At 37.8% G+C, this 22,383-nt stretch overlaps 1 protein-coding gene and 1 pseudogene across 1 annotated transcript in view; one reads left to right on the top strand and one right to left on the bottom strand.

The window, feature by feature from the left end:
* Positions 1-22,383, bottom strand: part of PRTG (protogenin) — a 129,731-nt gene that overhangs the window by 35,541 nt on the left and 71,807 nt on the right. Inside the window, exons 9-11 of the mRNA XM_059670402.1 lie at positions 20,417-20,581; positions 17,091-17,396; positions 16,098-16,286 (exon numbers count right to left, since the gene is read on the bottom strand). Of these exons, the coding sequence (XP_059526385.1) occupies positions 16,098-16,286; positions 17,091-17,396; positions 20,417-20,581 (660 nt within the window). The remainder of the gene's footprint in view (positions 1-16,097; positions 16,287-17,090; positions 17,397-20,416; positions 20,582-22,383) is intronic.
* On the top strand, positions 767-14,196 carry LOC132227845 (RNA transcription, translation and transport factor protein-like; annotated as a pseudogene).

Below are 22,383 nucleotides of genomic sequence, written 5' to 3'. Positions count from 1 at the left end.
CCTGGTCTTACTTCTGAAAGGCCTATTCCAATTGATGTTGGAGGGTCATTCCAACTTCTTCCTCCACCTAATCATATTTACAAACAGCTAACAGTTATTGAGCAGTTACTAGGTACCAATGCACCGTGCTGAGGGTTCCATGTGCACTAGCACATTTAGTCCTCAATATCCTAGACACTGACAACAGACAGAGGTTCATGGAGGTGGGTAGAGAGCTAAGATTCAAACTGGTCATTTGATCTCAAAACACGCAGTCTCCTATTTTAATTTTTAAATGTATGTCCACTAAATTTATATACTTCTTTTTGGTGTACAGTTCTATTTAATAGATGCACAGATCTGTGTAGCCACCACCACGAAGGATATACAGAACAATCCCATCACATCAAGAAGCTGTCACTTTGTTATTAAAGCCTGCCCCCACCTAACACATGGCAATCACTGATCTGGCCTCCATGCCCGTAGTTTCGACTTTTCAAGAATGCCATATGAATGAAATCATACAGAATGTAACCTTTTGAGACTGGCCTCTTTCACTCAGCATAATGCCATTGATTTTTATCTACGAATTGTTCTGTATAGTTCATTGCTTTTTGCTGGTGAGAAGTATTCAATTGTATGGATATACTGCAACCTATTTATCCATTCACCCATTGAAGGGCATTTGTTGTTTCTAGTTTGGGGGGATTATGAGTAGAGCTCTATATACTGTCTATAGGTTTTTGTGTGAACTTATGTTTTCATTTTTCTGGAGTAAACACCTAGGATGACCTTGCTGGGCCGCATGGCACAGGTATGTTTTAACTTTGTAAGAAAGTTAAACTAAACTGTTTTCCCAGAGTGGCTGTGCCATTTTGCATTCCTATATGCGTAAGAGTTCCAGGTGTCCTGCATCCATGCTAGCTCTTTCATTGGCATTTTTTGGCATTTAATTACTTTTTGTCGTTCTGATAGGTATGTAGTGGTACCTTATTTCAATTTTAAAATTTGCATTTCCCCAATGGCTAATGGTGTTGAGCATCTTTTCATAGGTCCCTTCGGTATAAACCCTATATCTGAAGGCCTTTTATCAGGCCCATATGTAATCAGTCAAGTCCTACTTATTCTAAGCTTAAAGTAACTTCACATCTGCCTTCTCTCCAATGAACTACCATCTTAGTTTGCACCTCATCATCTTAGATTACAACCATCTTATTGATTTCCTGTCTTCAGTAGCCCCCTCCCTGGCCTATCCTCACTGCATTCTCTAAGCCTATCCTCTGTGATATTATTGATATTCTTCTAAAACAAGCCATGTCACTTTCTCACTGGAAAACTTTGATGGCTCCACATTGCTTATTTTATTTTTTTCCAATCTTTAATTTCTTTATTGATTAATGTATTACATATGTGACCTCATCCCCCCATAAATCCCCCCCACACTCATGCCCTAGCCCCCCTGTTGTCTGTGTCCATTGGTTGGGCTTATATGCATGCATACAAGTCCTTTGGTTGATCCACATTGCTTATTTTATAGGACAAAGACCAAATCATTTATTAGGGTACACATGGGCCCTATTTAACTCTATAGTTTTAGTCCCTACATCTCTTATCTATGCAACCCATGTTTTAGCCATGGCAAACAAATAAGGCTAGCTCTTTAATATTTTTACATTTTAAGCTCCTATGATTGGAATGATTTTTCTCCATTCTCTAAATAGTCAAACTATTCTTTTTTTGGCAAACTATTCTTCATTCAATAAATTAGCCATTTATCCTCTGTGCTCCCAAAACACTCTGACTATATCTCAGTTTCATCTATGAATGCTGATAGGTCCTCCATGCCGAGCTTAAATACTGGAGGTAGGCATGCCATCGTATGTTCATATTCCTTGAGCCCAATTTGGGGACTGGTAGAGAGTCTGTGTATCCAATCAATATACACTAACTTTTTAAAAAAGAATATATATACATACATACATACATACACACACACACACACACACACACACACATATATATAAGTTGATTTCAGAGAGAGAGAGAGAGAGAGAGAGAGAGAGAGAGAGAGAGAGAGAGAGAGAGAGAGAGAGAGAAACATCAATGATGAGAGAAAATCATTGATCGGCTGCCTCCTGCAGGCCGCACACTGGGGACTGAGCCCACAACTGGCATGTGCCCTGACCAGGAATCCAACCACGACCTCCTGGCTCATAGGCTGATGCTCAACCACTGAGCAATACCAGCTGGGCTAACTTTTAAATTTTAAGAATGGGAAAGAAACTTGTTAAAATTCATAATCAGGGTGGGGTAAACTTTAATATTAAAATTTTATGAAACAAGATATGACAACTAAATACAGACATAGATAGCAATTTAATGTTATTAAACCAAGTAGTTCTACATCTCTATATAATAAAAACCCAGCGACCGTTATGGTGGAACGACCAGAATGATCGGTCACTATGACGCATACTGACCACCAGGGGGCAGATGCTCAACACAGGAGCTGGGCTAACAGCTGGCAAGCGCAGTGGCAGTGGCGGGAGCCTCTCCCACCTCCATGACAGCAATGACAGCACTAAGGAGCTGTGAGCCAAGCAGTGAGTCCAGCTGGTGGTAAGGAGCGAGCAGGTGGGCGGTAAGGAGCGAGCAGGCAGGTGGTTAGGAGTGAGGGGTCCTGGATTGCGAGAGGGTGCAGGCTTGGCGAGGGACCCCCCCCACACACACACACACACACATTCATGAATTTCATGCATCAGGCCTCTAGTATACATACAAAGTTCTGAGAAAAAATACATATTGTATCAACCCTAAAATTAGAAAGTTTTGCTTTTAATTGGCATTATCTCTTACTTAGGCAATGTCTTCATGAGAAGTCGGGAGAAGAAATCACAGAAGTCAAAATTGCATGGTGTGGGGATGGTTTCAATTTTGTGATTAATTTACTGGTAATTAATTTATATTAATTTAATGGTAACTGCAGCCCATTATCAGTAAGTTCTAAATGGAGTTCATCTTCTGATTTGCAAGGCCAAAGGGCTTCTGTATTATAATCCCTCTAGTAGAGGCCTCAGAGAACCACCGTGAAAGCAGAGGAGCCTGTTTATCTGAGACCTATTGAGTTCCATAAAACACTGTACCCATTGTACTCACACGGTGCTGTAGAGGGCTTTGTAAATAGTATTGTAGCTCTGAGAGCCCATCATGAAGCTTAATGGTAATAGCTGAGTGGGCTCAAAAATATTTTCCTTGTGAGTGACTGCTGAATGCCCCTGGCTTCACACTGTGGATTCAAAGATTGGATTATGTGAAGGGCTTATGGAACCCACAGCTTGGTTTCCTTTATTTCCTTGCTACTTTAAAAACATAAAATTAATTTGGCAGTATCACAGTTTCCTAAAATGAGATGTATCAAATCAAAACTAATAAGGCTTTCTCATGAGGCATAATATATCATTCGATTTGTAACTGGATGCCTCCTGAGAGCTAACTCAAGAAAGGGAAAGATAAATTAAAACACTTGAACTAACATAGTTACAGAACTGGTTAAAGACAAGCATAAATCAAAGGTCCAAATACCCTCCCCCTTATAAAGAATGGTTTTTTTCAGACATGGGATCAATACTGCCTAACCCTTTGTAAGTGATTTTTATGTATTGATTGATTTTTTGAGAGACAGAGAAGAGGGGTGCAGGAGAGAGAAACATCGATTTGTTGTTCCATTTATTTATGCATTCATTGGTTGATTTTTTTTTTAAAAGAAATGTTTTAACATTTAGAGCTCACCAGTAAGTTTTTTTTTTAAAGATTTTTAAATTGATTTTTAGAGAGAGGAAGGGAAAGGAAGAGAAAGAGAGAAGCGTCAATGTGAGAGGGGAGCATTGATTGTCGGCCTCTTGTATGCCCCCTACTGGGGATTGAGCCCACAACACGGGCATGTGCCCTGAACGGGAATCAAACCAACAACCTTTTGGTGTTTGGGACGATACCCAACCAACTGAGCCACACTGGCCAGGGCCATTGGTTGATTCTTGTATATGCCCTGGCTGGGGATCAAACCCACAACCTTGGCATATCGGGACGATGGTCTAACCAACTGAGCTACCCTGCCAGGGCCCATAAATGTTTTTTAAAGAGTGAAATTTGCTGATTTGGTTAATATTATTTTATACAATGATTACAGTCCCAAAAAATTTGAATATAAGCTGTTTTCTTTTTTTCTTTTTTGTATATATCAATTTTTATTTTAAACAGAGAGGAAGGGAGGAAGATAAATAAATAGAAACACCTATTAGAAAGAAACATCATCAATCAGCTGCCTCCTGCACAACCCCTATTGGAGATTGAGTTCAACCCGGGCATGTGCCCTGACTGGGAATTGAACCTGTGACCTCTTGGTTTCTGGACTGACACTCAACTGCTGAGCCATACCGGCTGGGCAAAAAAGTTCCTTTTATTACACTATCTCATTGTGTCAGCATGAATTAGATCACAGATTTCATGATGAAGAGTTGGAGGTGGTGATGGGTTGGGCACTCCCTGGATTCTATTCCCAGCTCTCCTATTTCTAGCTGTGCAAATCTGAGGAAATTAGTTAACCTCTCTGAGCTTTAGTTCTTATTATCTGGAAAATAGAAAGAATATCCCTGCTCTGCCATTTTCACAGTTTTTTTTTGAAGTCCAAGAAGCTATTTCTTAGAGTAGATACTGAATTGACATTGAAATTGTGAAGTTAAATTGTAATGTAAGGGGTACATTGTAGATTGCTCCCCACTTGGATGTTAAGTTTAAGGTAGAACCAGTATTTCTGAGACCTTTACATAGGCTTCCCTCCTAAAATCAGGTGGTTCTTATTGGAAAGGTTTTAGGAAAGTATCACATGGATACAAGATGTCCTAAAGACTGTATTTATTTTTTTTAATTAAATCTTTATTGTTCAGATTATTACATTTGTTCCTCTTTTTCCCCCCCATAACTCCCCTCCTCCCAGTTCCCACCCCACCCTCCGCCCTCACTCCCCACCCACTGTCCTCATCCATAGGTGCACGATTTTTGTCCAGTCTCTTCCCGCATCTCCCACACCCCTTTCCCCCCCAAGAATAGTCAGTCCATTCCCTTTCTATGTCCCTGATTCTATTATGATCACCAGATTATTTATTCACTTGATTCTTAGATTCACTTGTTGATAGATGCATGTTTGTTGTTCATAATTTGTATCTTTACCTTTTTCTTCTTCTTCCTCTTCTTAAAGGATACCTTTCAGCATTTCATATAATACTGGTTTGGTGGTGATGAACTCCTTTAGCTTTTCCTTATCTGTGAAGCTCTTTATCTGACCTTTAGTTCTGAATGATAGCTTTGCTGGATAAAGTAATCTTGGTTGTAGGTTCTTGCTATTCATCACTTTGAATATTTCTTGCCATTCCCTTCTGGCCTGCAAAGTTTCTGTTGAGAAATCAGCTGACAGTCGTATGGGTATTCCCTTGTAGGTAACTGACTTTCTTTCTCTTGCTGCTTTTAAGATTCTCTCTTTGTCTTTTGCTCTTGGCATTTTAATGATGTGTCTTGGTGTGGTCCTCTTTGGATTCCTTTTGTTTGGGGTTCTCTGCGCTTCCTGGACCTGTAAGTCTATTTCTTTCACCAGGTGGGGGAAGTTTTCTGTCATTATTTCTTCAAATAGGTTTTCAATATCTTGCTCTCTCTCATCTTCTGGCACCCCTATAATTCTGATGTTGGTACGCTTGAAGCTGTCCCAGAGGCTCCTTACACTATCTTCCTATTTTCGGATTCTTTTTTCATTTTGCTTTTCCAGTTGGGTGTGTTTTGCTTCTTCGCATTTCAAATCTTTGCCTTGATTCTTGCGCTCCTCTGGTCTGCTGTTGGGAGTCTGTATAGTATTCGTTATTTCAGTCCGTGTATGCTTAATTTCTAGTTGGTTCTTTATCATAACATCGAGGGTCTCATTAGATTTCTTGAGGATCTCACTACATTTATCGGCGGCTTCTCGACAGTTCTTAAGAGACCTTAAAAGTGTGGTTCTGAACTCAATATCCTCCATTGACAGTTTTGTCCTGTTTCTTTGTCTCCGCATTTTTTATGCTTTCTTGGTGCACCCCCTAGTGGTCTTTGTGCGCAGTCTTGTTGTAGTTAAGCCTTGATTGTTGTCGGCAATACCAGGGGAGATTTGACCTCCAGGCTAACTGGCTATGAGAGTCCGCTGTGTCTCTAAGCTGTTTTCTTAAGGAATCTTTATTATCTGTGTACATGGGAACTGATTCATTTACTTCCTGCATGTTTGAGGAAAAAATACACTGACTCAAAGATGATACCCAGGGAAGGCCTCTCTCCCCGCAAGTGAAAGCTAAGAAATATGACTAGAAACAAGATGACAAAATGTTCAATAAAAAGTAGAACTAAAGAGAGGCTTTGTGGTAACAATAATTAAAAACTATAGCTGGCCTCATAGAAAGTCAGCAATACAGGAATCTAAAAGGTTCAAAGAGCAAGAACTATAGAGTCTACACCTAGAATTGGCAAACTAAAGTAATATGGCCCACTGCCCTTGGGTCAGCCTGCCAGCTAAAAGTGATATATATTTAATGTATGTATAGTTGGCATATGTTATATTAACTTCAAGTACACAATATAGTGACTTGATATTTATATACCTTACACTGTAATCACCACACTAAGTCTAGTAATAATCATCGGTCACTATGCAAACTTATCATAAGATTATTGACTATATTACCTTTTACCTTTTCTCCCATCCCCCAACATCTTCTCTCTGGTAACCATCAGCTTGATATGTTTCTATAAATCTGTTTTTGTGGAATATGTATATATACATATATAAATATACATACAAGCTGGGGCAAAAGTAGGTTTATAGTTTTGAGTACACAAAAGACAGTTTTTGTATTATTATTTATTATTGTATTATTTTCCATATGAACAACTTTAAACCTACATTTGCCTATCTATAATAAAATAGTACTCAGCTATTTAAAAAAAATGAAATCTTGCCATCTGTGACAGCATGGATGGACCTGGAGGGTATTATGCTAATGAAACAGTCAGAGAATGACAAATACTGCATGTTTACATACAGTATTTTCTATATGTGTAATATAGAAAAACAAAACACAACAAAAACAGACTCATAGAAACAGAGATCAAACTGATGGTTGTCGTATTTGCCAACAAGGAAACATTTTTTAAAATATTTTGTGACACAGCAAAATGAAATGAAACTCAAATTTCTGTGTCCATAAATAAAGTTTTATTGGAACTTAATCAATACCCATGCATTTATATATTTCCTATGGCTGCTTTTGTGCTACAATGGCAGACTGAGTACCTGTGGTAGAGACCATACTGCCCACTCTGTCAGTGTACTTGGGCTGCAATAACAACCACAGACTGGACTTCAACAACAGAGATTAATTTCTTACAGATCCCGGAACTGGCAAGTCCAAGATCAGATCTTTAGGGTTCAGTTTCTGGTGAGAGCTCTCTTCCTTCTCACTCTGTGGAGAAAGAGCGCTGGGGTCTCTTCCTCCTTTTTTCCCTATTGGATTAGGGCCCTACCCTTATGACCTCGTTTAACGTTTGTCACCTCAAAGGCTCTCTATGTACAGTCACATTAGGGGTCATGGCAGAAAACCTTTCATTCAAAATATGAACTTAGGGGGCATACACATTCACTTCCTATCACCCGCAAAGCCTAAAATATTCAATATCTGAGGATTATTATAGAAAAAGTTTGCTTACGCTTCCTCTAGATCAGTGGTTCCCAACCTTTTTTTGGCCATGCCCCACCTAAGTATCTCTAAAATCCTGATGCCCCCCTGTGACATGTAATTCTTTTCACTCACATGGAGGAAGCCTAGAAGGCCATTATTAACTTGGTCTAAACAAGCTTCCAAAGAACATGGCATCCATGAAAGAGAAAAATAAAAGAACAAAAGGGCAGCTGAAGTACTGAGAACAAATCACTAAGAAATTGTTAATAATAATAATATAAAGTGATATGAAAAAATAGCAAAAAGTTTCAAAACATGTAATAGAGAACTGAAATGCATAAATATGTCACTATATATTTATATACTGTATATGAGGCCCGTACAACCATAAGAAATGCAAAAAATTCACTGTTAATAACTCATTCTCAAATTGCCCCCCTGTGAGGCATGTGCCCCACGCTGAGAACCACTGTTGTAGACCTTGATTCTCAAAGTGGGCAGAAATGCAAAAACGTGAGTACCCACCCTGACCTACTGAATTAAAATCTGCATTTTTAACAAGACTCCTGGGTAATTCATATACATATTAAAGCTCAAGAAGCATTGGTTTCCAAATCTAGTGACCATGGTAGATAACATGGAAAAAAATACCTATTCCTAGGCTCCACCCTGAGAGGAGAACAATTAAAAAAAATACCCAGCTACAACAGCTAACTTTGCTGAGGACTTAAGAGTGCAATTTGGCATGGATTGTGCTAACCTTTATGTTCCTAATTTCATTTAATCTTCCTAACATTGAAAATAGCTATTATTATTATTATTATTAATTATTATTATCCCTATCTAAATGATTAGGCAAAAAAACAGGATTTAATCTGTAAACCAGTTGTGCACCTTAAAGTCAAACCTAGGCAGCAGATGTAAAAATCATTTAACTGATACACACACACACACACACACACACACACACACACACACACACACATATCTGTCAATGCCACATGCCTCCTGTAATAATAGAGCATTGCAAATGATGTTCCATGGGAATAACTGACACCATTTGGAGTTGAAAGAGGATTCCCAGAAGAGTTGAGATTTCTAAGCTAGGAAAGATTTTTCCAAATGGAAACTCTAAGTTCACCCAGAGAATACCAAAAATATTTTAGAATGGCAGATACCCTTTCATTCAAGACAAAGAATGCAAGGAAAGCTAACTAGATTATGCACTGTAACTTTTGTACAGTTCTCACAGTTTCATCCATCTGCAAAACATTCTGTCTTTAAATAGAGCTATATTTTTTTCATTGTCTTGATGTTAACAGCATTTTTTTAGTAATAGGACTTTTTTGGGGGGCTAATACTCATCTGAAGATATTTTTCCATTGATTTTTAGAGAGAGTAGAAGGAAGAGAGGCAGAGAGAGAGAAACATCGATGTGAGAGAGACACACTGATTGGTTGCCTCCTCCACACGCCATGACTGGGCTCGGGATCGAGCCTGCAATGGAGGTACATGCTCTTGACTGGAATCAAACCTGGGACCTTTCAGTCTGAGGGCCGACACTCTATCCACTGAGTCAAACCAGCCAGGGTAGGATTTTTTTTCTTAGAAATCAATGCTCCATTTCTTTTGAGGTACTGATTTTGCAATTTTTCAAGTACTGGCATCTATAATGATACTTGAGCTAATAGCTGATATCAAGGTACCAGATTATCTGAAATGAATTACAAGCTCAAAGTCAGTATGAAAAGATATATTTGAAATTATTCACGATTAGGAAGATTTTGTTATAAAATGTAGTGTATTATTTTTGTTAATCCTCACTCAAGGGCTTTTTTCCCACTGATTTTTTTATAGAGTGGAAGGAAGAGAGGGGGAGAGAAAGAGAGAAACATTCATGTGAGAGAGACACATGGTTTGGTTACCCCCTGCATGCGCTCCAACCGGGGCCCAGAATCAAACCTGCAACCCAGGTACATACCTCTGACCAGGAATCAAACCCGTGACCCTTTGGTACATGGGCCAGCACTCTAACCACTGAAAAAGACTGGCCAGGGCTAAACTATAGTGTATTTTTTATTATCTTAAGTTGGTGCAGTCAAGAAGTTGCAAAAAATCCCCACACAATATAAGAATTTTCACCTGTAGAATGCTTCCATACATCTTCTAAGTATTATCTAAGATTTCCTTGTATAAGAGAGATGAGGAAACAGTCTCTGAAAAGATTGTGGCCTGCCTTAAAATGTAACTTCCATATTTCATGTAATGAGTGATTCTAATTCTCTTCAAAACAAAATCACTATTATAGTGAGTTCCACAACGAACTCTCTCCAATAAAAGTAGTCTCTTATATGCCATCCAATCTTGTTCTGCCTTGACTATATCAATTTGGTTCATCATTAGTTCTTTTTCTTATTTTTTTAAAGATTTTTTATTGATTTAGAGAGAGAGAGAGAGAGAGAGAGAGAGAGAGAGAGAGAGAGAGAAGGAGAGAGAGAAGGAGAGAGAGAAGAAATCGATGTGAGAGCCCAACATCTATCAGCTGCCTCCTGCATGCCAGGCATGTGCCCTGACCAGGAATCAAGCCAGTAACCTTTTAGTGCACAGGACAACACCCCAACAAACTGAACCACACCAGCAAGGGTGTCATTGGAAGTTCTTGATTTATTTTCTTGAGATATGTAACCACATGACCAAATTCTATTCTATTATGATAAAAAATAACGCCCATAAATATGACTTAATTTTATCATGCTTCCATACAAACTGGCAAAGGGACTCTAAAGTTACATTATTAACCAGGGACTGTTTCTTTTGACTTCAGTAACTGGAAGTTCCAACTTTGGATTTCTCAAAAAAAAAAAAGGGGATCTGTGATTTTTGAAGGTATGCAAATGAGCTACAAACATTACTAATGATTTTACATATTTTGGATCTTTATAATAGAAGCTAAATATATAATATCAGTGTCATAAATGCTAAACTAACAACAATGTCATCTAAATAATCTCTCCCTTTCACTCTATTACATAAAGACTGAACAGGTAAGAACAGTTTCTGACAGGAAAAAAATCCTTTTGAAATTAGAAACTTCAGAATTTGAAGCCAATTTCTGGAATAGACAAAGAAAAAGAGGAACAAATTATTTCAATCAATCTATTACCAGGGAATACAAGTATGCTATTAATTTTGCTCTCAGTTTATTGTGTGATAAAAACAAACATTTAAAAATTGTACTTAAAACTTGGCTAAATATTGAAAGTGCCAAAGGAAAAAAACTAAATGAAAATAATAAATATAAAGATACAAAATCTTGAAGAAAAACCCCAAACTACAATTTAAAACAGATCACATGAACATTAAATCACAAACCTAATGCTTTCTCCCAACTTCCCCAAAAGTAAACCACTTCTAATTAAAATCAAACTGTCTATTTTTAAATCATTAAACTAGAATAAACTAGCGATATCAAAATACTTCCATTGTTCTACCAATATTTATATTATATTAGTAAAGACACAAGGATCTTTTTAGCTACTTTAAAAAACCAAACATTCTATATTTCAGGGAACAAAGATTTAAGGGTTTGGAGTAAAATTTTCTAAAATAACTTACATTAATAAGTGCAATTAAATTTTGTTCATCAGAAATTCTGGAGAAAAGTGAATAAATCAGTCAACTTATTATCTTTTTGTTTAGTCTTTCATTTTTTAAGCAGAGGTCATATCTATTACATCTTTTTATCTAATACTACAAATGCCTTACCTACAAAAATAAAAAACGCTTGTTATACACATTGAAAAATATAAATTTATTCACCTCTTTCTTTCAGAAACAAAGAACTATATATATTAACAAGAAAAATGTGTTCCAATAACACAGTTTTACTGAAAACTTAATTATCAGAAGTGGAAACAAAAAAATGTGTATTAGGGCATCAGAAAGGGCTAAGATTAGTCTGAAAATGAAATTTTGAGACATCAGTTTGTTACTCAAATTGACATTGAATCAGCAAACAGAAGCATTTAAATTTCATTTCCAAGCCCACTTAGTAAATCTAGTTCCAGTTAGAGTATCTTTAATGTACAAAAGCTCAGTAAAAGCAAGTATTCACCATGCGAGATACAGATAGGGTTCCCTTAACCTACTGCCCTCTAGACACATCACTCTCTGTTAAACAGGCAGCTACCACCAGATGCTCTCGCTGAAACTGGTCACAGATGGTCAGCTGTTCAGTTAACAGAACATACTGCCCTCCCAATAGCCAAAAGTAAGAAGGAAAAGAGTGAGAGCTGTTAATACTTGCCTGCTTAGTGAGTTAAACCTACTCGCTTGCTGTAAGAATGGCTAAGCCCCAATAGTGACTTTCTAGAAAAGCAAGACTAGGCCCTAGGGCTCTCATGATTAAAAAAGCATCCAAAGGTCGTCTAGTGAACAGCTGTCCGATGCTTGAATCCACACAACTGCATCCCTGCTAGTCAGCCATGCCGGCCGTGGCTTTGGCAACTCCTGGGGTGCGGAACTTTGCATCCAACAAGAAAGCCTTGGGACCAAGTCCTCTGTTACCTGCACTGCAATGAGTCCAATCACTCAGTCTAATTCCACAGTCAGGAAATATGGAGTTTTTATATTTTTTATTTTATTTTTTGTTAATCCTCACCCAAGGTTATTTTTCCCATTTTTACAGAAAGTGAAGGGGGGTGGGGGTGGAAAGAAACATCATTATGAGAAACACACATCGATTGGTTGCCTCCCACACATGCCCCAACTGGGATCAAGGATCAAACCTGCAACTCAGTTACCAAGAACTTGACCAGAATTGGGCCGATGCTCTAACCACCAGCCAGGATAATATGGAGTTATTTTAATACACAGGATATATTGACTGTAACAAAATCATTTCCTAGTTTATGCATTATAAAGAGACTTCTTACTGAATTACCCAATAGTATACACAAAGGATACCTACACTAATAAAAGACAAATATGCTAATTGACTGTACCTCCGCTACACCCATCAGCCAATCAGAAGAGTATGCAAATTAACCCAACAAAGGTGGCCGTTAAATTTGCATACTGCAGGCGGGGCGGGACAGCACAATCTGCCGCCATCCACCATCCGGGCCTGCTGTGTGTGACCCGGGGGGTGCGGCAGTCTGCAACCCAGCGCGGGATCTGGGCCTGCCATCTGCGACCCAGTACGGGATCCTGGCCTGCCATCTGCCACCTGGGGAGCGGGCCTAAGCCAGCAGGTGGTTATCTCCCCAGGGGTCCCAGACTGTGAGAGGGCACAAGTTGGGCTGAGGGACACCCCCCCACTAGTGCACAAATTTTTGTGCACCAGGCCTCTAGTTATAACATAAGCAGTATATGTGTTATAACATAAGCAGTATATGTGATTTCATTTTACAACACAGGAGAAAATAAAGTTTTACAGTAGTCAAAACTTTATTTAGAAACTAGAGGCCCAATGCATGAAATTCGTGCAAGGGGCTCAGCCCTCGCAGCCCCAGCTTCATCCGGAAGGTCATCCGGAAAGTTGTTTGGCCATCCCGTCTAATTAGCATATTATGCTTTTATTATTATAGATTATTAAAGATTTCAACAAAGATGGTCCTCGCCTCTCTTCTTCCACCAAAAGCCCCCCTCCTGGGGGGGAGGGGAGAGACAACCAGAGTGAGATGCCTGGACCATGTTCTGATCAAGCTGACGGCCCTTGACTACCACAACCCAGCCGGCTTCAATTGCAAAGTATCTCACAGATGTTAACTGTCCAAGATTCAAGATTGACAAGAAGCAATTGGCTGGCTTCTTGGTTTAGCTGTTAGACTTGAATATGGAGATAATGATGAAAAATACAAGGACTCAGTACTTGATAATACAAACAAATGCTGACAATGCAGTTAAGAATTCAGAGCCATTGATCCATCTGGATGTAAAGAATCTGGATTTTAAAATGAAAAAAAAAAAAAGATTAAAAGAATTCTACAAAAAGAATCCTGATTTCAAGGCGGGTGTAATGGCTCTGGCCAGCCTCTTCAGATTCAGCGCCACGATTACCGAGCAATGCTTAAGACAATTCTCGTTTTGGTCCAGGAGCGCCTGACACAGGATGCAGTTGCTAAAGCAAGTGAAACAAAAGAGGGGTTGCCTGTTGCTTTAGACAAGCATATTCTTGGTTTGGACACAGGAGATAGCGTTCTTCATAAAGCTGCTCAAATGCTGATTGCTGCGTACAGAAGAGCTCAGAAAGCCACAGACAAAAATTAATGAAGCCACAGTAGCTGTTCAGGCAACTGAGGATCCAAAGACAGACCACAGACTGGGGAAGGTTGAAGATGAACCCTTTAGGATTTCAGCCTCTCACCTACTTCGTACAGTTGGGAGCCATATACACCCTGGTATATGTTTTGAGAAACCAAATGTCCATTTTCAAGAGAAGAATCCCAGGAAAGTGACTATGTTCTAGATTCACAGGGGTGGGGAACATCTGGCCCACAGGGCATAAAAGGCCTGAGAAATCATTTGGTCTGTCCCTGCCAAGGCATTAGGAGTGAATTAATTAAATGTATGACCAAATGTACCAGGCTAATTTTTTAAGTTGATAATTTTGTATGGCCTGGGAATGATGTTATACACATCCAAATGGTGCCTGGCAGAAAAAAGGTTCCCCAGTCCCACTCTAGAGATTTATCATCATTACTTTTTCTTTAAGGTTCAGGAAGTTGGGGGGGGGGGAGTGATGGCTCTTCTTTATATATATGCATATGTAGAAAATTTTTAAATTTTAAAGAATTGTTTTTCATTGCCAAAGTCTTAACTGCTTTTTAATCTTTCCACAATAAGCAGAAATTTATTTTGTATTTTTCTAATTATTCATTTGATTAGAATAAGCGACCTGAATATTCAAGGGGAGTGCTCTATGAAACTAGTTTTTGTATCTTCAACATATTTGTATTTCTTTAGCAGTGAGTTTGATGTTATGATTTTCTATCAACAATTGTCCCAAATCCTGTTCCTTACTTGATACTGAGGACAACCTTTCTGAATAAGTGATATGCCTATGGAAAGGGAGTGCACACTGAGAAGCCATGGCTAGAAAGTCCTACTGCTGACTCTGGTGACAGTAGGTTAGGCAACATCAGTTCAGTATCAATGGTTTAAGGAAGGTCACCCTGGAGCATCTGCAATTTCTCGTCATTTATAAAGCTATGTGACAGAGATCAATAGTAAAACTTATTTAGCCAAAAGCAGATTAAATTAAACTCGGACACAATACGATTATAAGCAAAATGCCATCTGGGAAGCTGTAGCCAAGAGCCAGAAGATGGGGTTCTATGCCCCTGCGTCTGAAAGCAGACCCCTATCACTGCTTCCTACAGCACAGGGGAGCGTGCCTAATGCTGCTCTCACGGTTTGTGCTACCAGGAGGCCAGGGACGGATGTGGGGCAGCCCATTTGGGACCACTGTGCCTCTTCCTTCCTGCACCCAAAGGGCGGTCTGTGACAGGGAAATCCAGCGTGCATGGTAAAGTCCAATGTGTGCAGAAGGCGCTGTAACAACTCAGTAGGAATTTGCTTGGTAATCATAATTGGAATTGCCCCTTTGTACTTAAGGGTGAAAAATCCACTCATGAGCAACAAATAGCTAAGTGTGCATTTTATACCTCGAGTAGATATCAGTTTATACCTCATATTTATTGTAGACAAACATTTCTTTCCTTTCTACTAAACATGTTATATGTCATGAGATTCTTGCCCTCAGCAAAGTTAAGATGAATGGGGGATAAAGCAGCATCGTTCAGAACTCTGCTGAACGCATTCACAAAGTTAAGTGCTTTTTCTCTAGTGTGTCTGGGTTAGAGCTACATAAAGTAAATATTCATATATACATAGGTCACATATGAGCATTATTTTGTACATAACTTACATATATTTTATACATGTAAAATAATACACCTACATAGCACTTTTGAGCAATTTCTGTCATACTCAATTGTTGTGTATTCTCTGATCCTTTGGGAATATTCCTATTTTACATTGATAATTTACATCCACCACACACCCACAATTTAACTGACCAGGATCCCACTCTACCAGAACTGAACTTCAGAGAGAAAAGCAGATGCTCAGGGTGGGGGAGAGATAGAAAGATACCACGGTTACCTGACAACTTGTCAGTTCACTCACAATGGTGGGTCAAAAACCAGTCACTGACTTAAGCAGGAGGACATGCACAGTGATGTAGTAAAGTCAATTCTTTTTCCTTTTTACCATTAAGTCAGTTCTGCTGGCTTATATCCAGTAACTTTTCTTCCAGTTGGTTAGAGAGTAAGAAAAAGAGGAAACGCGCAGTAGAGACTCACTCACCTAAGCCACTGAGTGTATACAGAAGGTCACTGGTGTCTAAGAGGATGGGTCCGTTCTCCTGCTGCCCTTCCTCTTTGTAGAACAGCTTGTAGCCCTGGATGGCAGCCGTGTCCTCAGCATCCTGCTGCCACTTCACAGAAATGGTGGTGCAGTTCAAAGGCTCCAAATGTAACTCTGGAGACTTAGGGGCTAGAAAAATTCACCAGAAATGTTATGTATGAAAAAACCACATAATTTAAGTGAAAGCCCAGGAAAGTAGAGATTTCAGATGGCAAGCCAATGGTTGCAAAATATTCAAATCAACAACTATACTATAATTTTCAAAATTTCACAATGATATTAAAGTTTGAGACAGAACTAAATACATAAAATAATATCTAAAAGACTAAGGCATATAAATAAGAACAAAATAATATCTATCTATATTTGTGTATTTTTTAAAGAGACAAGTACTTTCTAATTCTGACCATCCAATATTCCTCTGTGATAGAACAGGCATTACTAGTAATCAATTAATACCAACAAAACCAGTCAGGTTACATTCCACATTAGTAAAAGAAGAAGGCATAGAATTTCCTAGTCTTACGGTGTTTCTATTAAACTGATATTTTAAAAAACATATGGCAATAATATTAATTAGCTATATATATATATACATATATATATATATATATATATATATATATATATAGACACACACACACATACATACATATAACTTTTGGTAATTCAGTTTGATTTGGACTGATTTGTTCATGAAAGATTTGCTGAGCAAACAAATATTGTAACCAAAAGTTTTACACACTAATGAGTTCTATGCAAAAAGGGACTACTCAATAAAAAGTTTAAATTTTTTTCAATTAAGTCCATGATTTCTAGGATACTATTATTCATAAAACAAAATTTAAAAATATGAACATAACTTAAATAAGAAAAAACTGATTCCAAGGAATAAATACAGTTATTCTTCCTCAATCATCTTTAGAGATTTACCTTGCACACTTGTAGCTTTGGGTGTCCTATGTGAAGTCCATACTGATGACTCTCCCAGCCCCACTCTGGTGGCAGCAGTAATCCGCACTAGGTAGATACTATCAGGTTTCAGGCCTTTCAAAAGGTACTCATGCGTGGTCCCCGGGAGCTCCAGCACTTGGATGGAGCTCTCAGTGCTTAGGCGGAAGGACAGATGATAGAGCACCACTTGGCCCCTCCGATATTTGGCGGGGATGGGCAGCCAGGAGATGAGAATATCAGTGGGACTTCGACTTGTCAAACTGATTTCAGGAGGTCTCAGGGGAACTAGTCATGTAAGAAAACAGGTTGCTTATAAATATTTAGAATAAAAACTGTCAATCAGCACACCAGTAATAACTGAGTTCTCTTAACAGCAACATATAACATAATAAAGAAGAGATGCCTTCAGCCCTAGCACAGGTTTTCAGAGTACAAATCAGGGGGAAAAAAAAAAAAGGAAAAATAGTGAGAAAGGACCAAGCATAGCTTGTGTGTTTGAATCCTCATTCTATCACTTACTACTCTGTGTGATGTTGGCCAATTAACTTCTCTGTGTTTCTTCAAATATAAAATGAGGATGATAATAGCTCATTTTACAGTCTTTCCAATCTCAGTTAATGGCAATTATTTGTCTAACTCAAGCCAAAAACCTTGGTGTCATCCCTGACTCCTCCAAACACATGTCCACATTCAATCCTGTGGCTCGGCGATTTCCACTGCCACCATCACCTTTAGCCTGTATTGTTGCAACAGCCTCCTCACAGATTTCCCTGCTTCTGCCCTTGTTCCTACTACCTGTTCTCAATACATTAGCTGTTAAAATGCAAGTTAGATGCTGTCACTCTTCCACTTAAAACAGCTCCCATTTTACTCAAAGCCAAAGTCCTCTTTGTACCATATCTGCTTACATGGTCATCTCCCATTAATTCTCTGCCTCATCTCCCACTGCTTTCCACACTTGTGTTTCAGGCCCTTAGCAATTTCCATTTCCTCTGCCTTGAATGCACTTCCCAGTCATCCGCCTAGCCAGCTCTCTCATGTTCATTTCCTTCAGGTCTTCATTCAAATGTCACCTACTCAGTGAGCCCCTTCTTTGGTGACTGTCCAAAGTCTCAAACCCTCTCAACATTTTATACTTCCTTTCCTTGTTGCTTTTTTCCTTCTCCACAACACTGAGCACTATCTAACATGACTATTTATCATGTTTATTGTTCTTCTACCCCCTCTCCCATTAGGAAGTAAGCTTCTTAAGTTCAAGGACAGTTGTTTTTTTTGCTTTTTGTTCACCATTACATGTTACATAACACATCACAGGTACTCGATAAACATTTGTAGGATAAATGATGCACTAATAGGTAGAAAAGGGAAAATCAATTTACTAAGCATTCCTTTATGTGTATGAACAAAAAAATGTTCACAAAAACTCACTGAAAAAAGTAACATTACCATTTCTACTCTACAGCTGAGGAAACTGTGATACAAAGAGGTCAAATCACTTGCCCAAGGTCACAAGCTTGTAAGTGAAGGAACAGAGCACACATTCTTATCCCCTATACTCTACAAGCTCACATAACAATAGTTCTTCTATCATAGACTTCTGTAGGGATTAAACAAGACAGTGAAGGAAAGGTTTACAGAATAGGCAGGGATAAGCACTCCACACGTGTTAGTTGTATTGGCTGTGCACTGCTGTGCACTCCAGGAGACACGCACATCTGCGTTTGAGAAGTAGGAGCTTAGGAAATAGGAGAGACTCTTGCAGAAATCTGAAAAGCAGTGTCAGAGGTCTGTATGTCGTCCACAACACAAAATCAAACATTAAATTTAAAAGTCGCAGAGTAAGGAAAGGTTTAAAGGAGAAAAACTTTGAGATCATAACTTAACTGGAATTGGCAAGCTTTAACAAGTTGCTTGCTATACTTAAACTAATTTTCTTTCTTTCTTTTTTTAAATCCTCACCTGAGGATATTTTTCCATTGATTTTTTTTTTTTTTTTTTAGAGACAGAGTGGAAGAGAGAGGAATAAGAGAGAAATATCAATGTGAGAGAAACACATTGATTGTTGCCTCATGCACACGCCCTGACCAGGGCCCAGGCTGGGGAGGAGCCTGCAACCATGGTAATTGTCCTGGGACCCTTCAGTCCGCAGGTCGAAGCCCTATGCACTGAGCCAAACCAGGTAGGGCATGCTTAGATTCATTTTCTTCAAGGATATGAGGAGTATACCTCATACACCCCTCCCAAAAAAAACACCCAAAAAGCAAAACGAAAAAACACTAGCCTGTGTTTCACTTTAGACATGCATGTTAAGAGGTTGTTAAATGTACGGAGATAACTAGAGAGGTCATATGTACTGTGCCTCACTCCAAAATGAAACAAAGTGAATTCAGTATTCAGATCAGTGATAACCTTTTCATTTAGTCAATCTCAGAATTTAAAAGCATCTAAATACGTGGCATTATAAAGATATAAGTAAAAGATATGGGACCAAATGAACAATAACAAAAAGATTTGGAAATCATTTCTATAAAAATGTTTTTGAAAACTAAGGATGGATCATTTATTCAGGATGAGAAAACATATATAAAGGGAAACAGTATAATTAAGCATATTTCAAATAATTTCCTTTTCACACTGCAAGGTATAAACATGGGCCTTCTAGCCTCTGGAGAAAGAGACTTAGTTCTCTGCTACTGTCTTAATAAAAGGAACTTCCTCCACTGTAAGAATATATGAAGGCCTGCCACAACTCCGTTTCCAACCATAATCAGGTGACAAACTGAACAAGTATTACTTTCCTCCTTAAGTAGAATAACCATATTGTATCTAAAAATAAAATCTGATTTTATAATTTTTTTAACTGACAGGTATTAAATTTCATAAACTCCCAGTTTCAGAAGTCTAATACCTCTGACCTCCAGTCATTATATACACTCAGTATGTAACTGCTCTTATATTTATTCATGCCTAGAGAATATACTCAGTAAAAAATAAATAAAGTTAAAAAAAAATAAAAACTGCTATATATTTACAATTTAAACTAAGGACCTTGAAGAAATACAATGACAAAACTAGAATTTTTATTAAACTTATATTATGAATTATAAAGTTTTCTTTATTCTTATCATGTTCCTGTCAAACAGTGAAAGTCAGATATGAAATAGCAAATTAGCCTTCTGATTACCACATCTGTTTTTCTTAATAAACAAGAAGATGTTTTCTCTATTTTAAAACATATTTATTTTTTTAATTGATTAAACATACTAATGTTCATACTTAAATGACCTAGGGTCATGTTTTCTTACCATCCTCTAAAGTATTCTGTGTCACGTGGTCAGACATCTGGCTGGCTCCCATTGGCATATATGCCACAATGTAGAACGTATAATTGCTGGCAGGTTCTAAGTCATCAATAATATAATGAGTTGTGTCATTTCCGATGACGACTTGATACTCTTCATTATTTAAACCTACATTAAAGAATCGGTGTTTAAAAATTAAGAATATTCAAAATAAAATTAACAAGACCATTTTCCCACACTGTAGAACACGGGGCCTTGAGTCTAATCTCTCTCAGTTACCTTTTGTTACCCTTTAAAAAAAATGTGAATAGGAAGGTCTTTATTTTCTAAAAGTAATTTCATTTGTCTTGCTACAAATGACTAGTTTGCATTTTTCTGAATAAATCAAACTGGAAATAATTAACCTTCTCTAAACTCCATTAAGTCAAAACCCACAGCAGAGACAACGTGTGGCAGGAACACACAAAGCTTCACACTGCAGAATACTGTCACTCATAAGGTTAAATTTTACTTGCTTGAACTCAGGGCTTCTTCTTTATTTTAAACATAAATGGACAGACAGTAGGGAATGTGATGTCTCTACTCTTTATAAAAACAAACCAAACCGAAAGTTGTCCTGCAAAAGATCTCATTTTGCCCCTAGAGATTCTATTAAATTTGACTGACACACGTTGTTCTTTTATTTATATTGAAAGCAAAAGAACCGGGAAGCACAGAATGTGCTTCAGAACGCTTTGTTTCACAATGAGCTTTTTTCTTTTCTTAAGAGGAAAAAAATCCTTAGCAATTCTTAATAAAATATGCATGGCAAGGTAGGGAAGAGGATTTGTCTTTGTTGTATTTAATTCCTACAGAGCAAACCTGTAAAGTGGAACAAGAGCCCTGGTCGCGACTGTGCTTTGTGAATAATTCACGGTAAATGGATGTCAACTTAATCAAAACTCTCTAAGGACAGGGCCCCTTCTTTCCACACTGGATTTATAAACAAAACAGAAGGCAAATTCCACTATTAAGTTTTCCCACATTTCTGAATGAACTTGATAGCATTTTAATTAGACAAGATTACAGGCATTTCACAACAGACTGCCTAATGTCTCGTTAATTAGGAGCCGCATAGTACGATTTCTGACCTAGCAAACAAGGTCCTTGAGTTCGAATTAAAAAGCCTTGTTCTACCCTTGAATAGACCACTGAGCTACATGTGGAGGCTCTAATGAAAGAACCATAATAGCGAACAAGAGTGGTCTCCACCAAAACCAGCATTCCTTTTACCTTCCTAAATCACTGAAGAGGGAATTAACATACTACAACAAGCTCAGCTATCAGACTTTCATTCTTCTTGCTACCATGACCCCTGATTTAAATTCAAAATATTCTTTTTCAAAATACTACTTCAAAGTACAAAAAAAACAAACAACAAACCACCTGTTTCTACAGACAATTTTATTACATCACCATTCATTGGGTGTTTGGATTTGTTTTTAATATCTATTGCATAAAAGTTAGGCTGTTTGTATATAAAACTAAAATCTGTAAACTTCTATTATGTTTTCTATGAAAAAAAAATCAATAGAGAAATATAGGAAAATAGAGAAATCTCTAGGACTGGTAAGCAGTTTTTCCTTTTCCTCTAAAATTTTTGCCAAAAGAAACAATAAGGATAAAAATTGAATAGTTCAAAATAAAAATCTGAAGATAGATCTGATTTCTACTTTTATATAATAAAATATCAATAATGTGTTATCCAATTTTCAGAGAGTTCTATATAATTTCAGAAAACATTCAAAATCTATAAAACCAAATATATGGGGAATTCGATAATGTTTACTTTCCCCTTTAAAAAGAACATGACATAGTGACTATATTTTACTACATTATTTTATTAAGCACTCACACCATTGGTCCTATGTAACTGCATACTTAAGTTGGCATACGAAGTCTTAGTTAAGAAATTTATATATTTGCTGAAA

The sequence above is a fragment of the Myotis daubentonii genome, chromosome 1 (genome assembly GCF_963259705.1).
Source record: "Myotis daubentonii chromosome 1, mMyoDau2.1, whole genome shotgun sequence".
Classification (NCBI taxonomy): domain Eukaryota; kingdom Metazoa; phylum Chordata; class Mammalia; order Chiroptera; family Vespertilionidae; genus Myotis; species Myotis daubentonii.
Note: the sequence above shows the minus strand (reverse complement) of the source record. Positions and strands in the feature narration are given on the sequence as shown.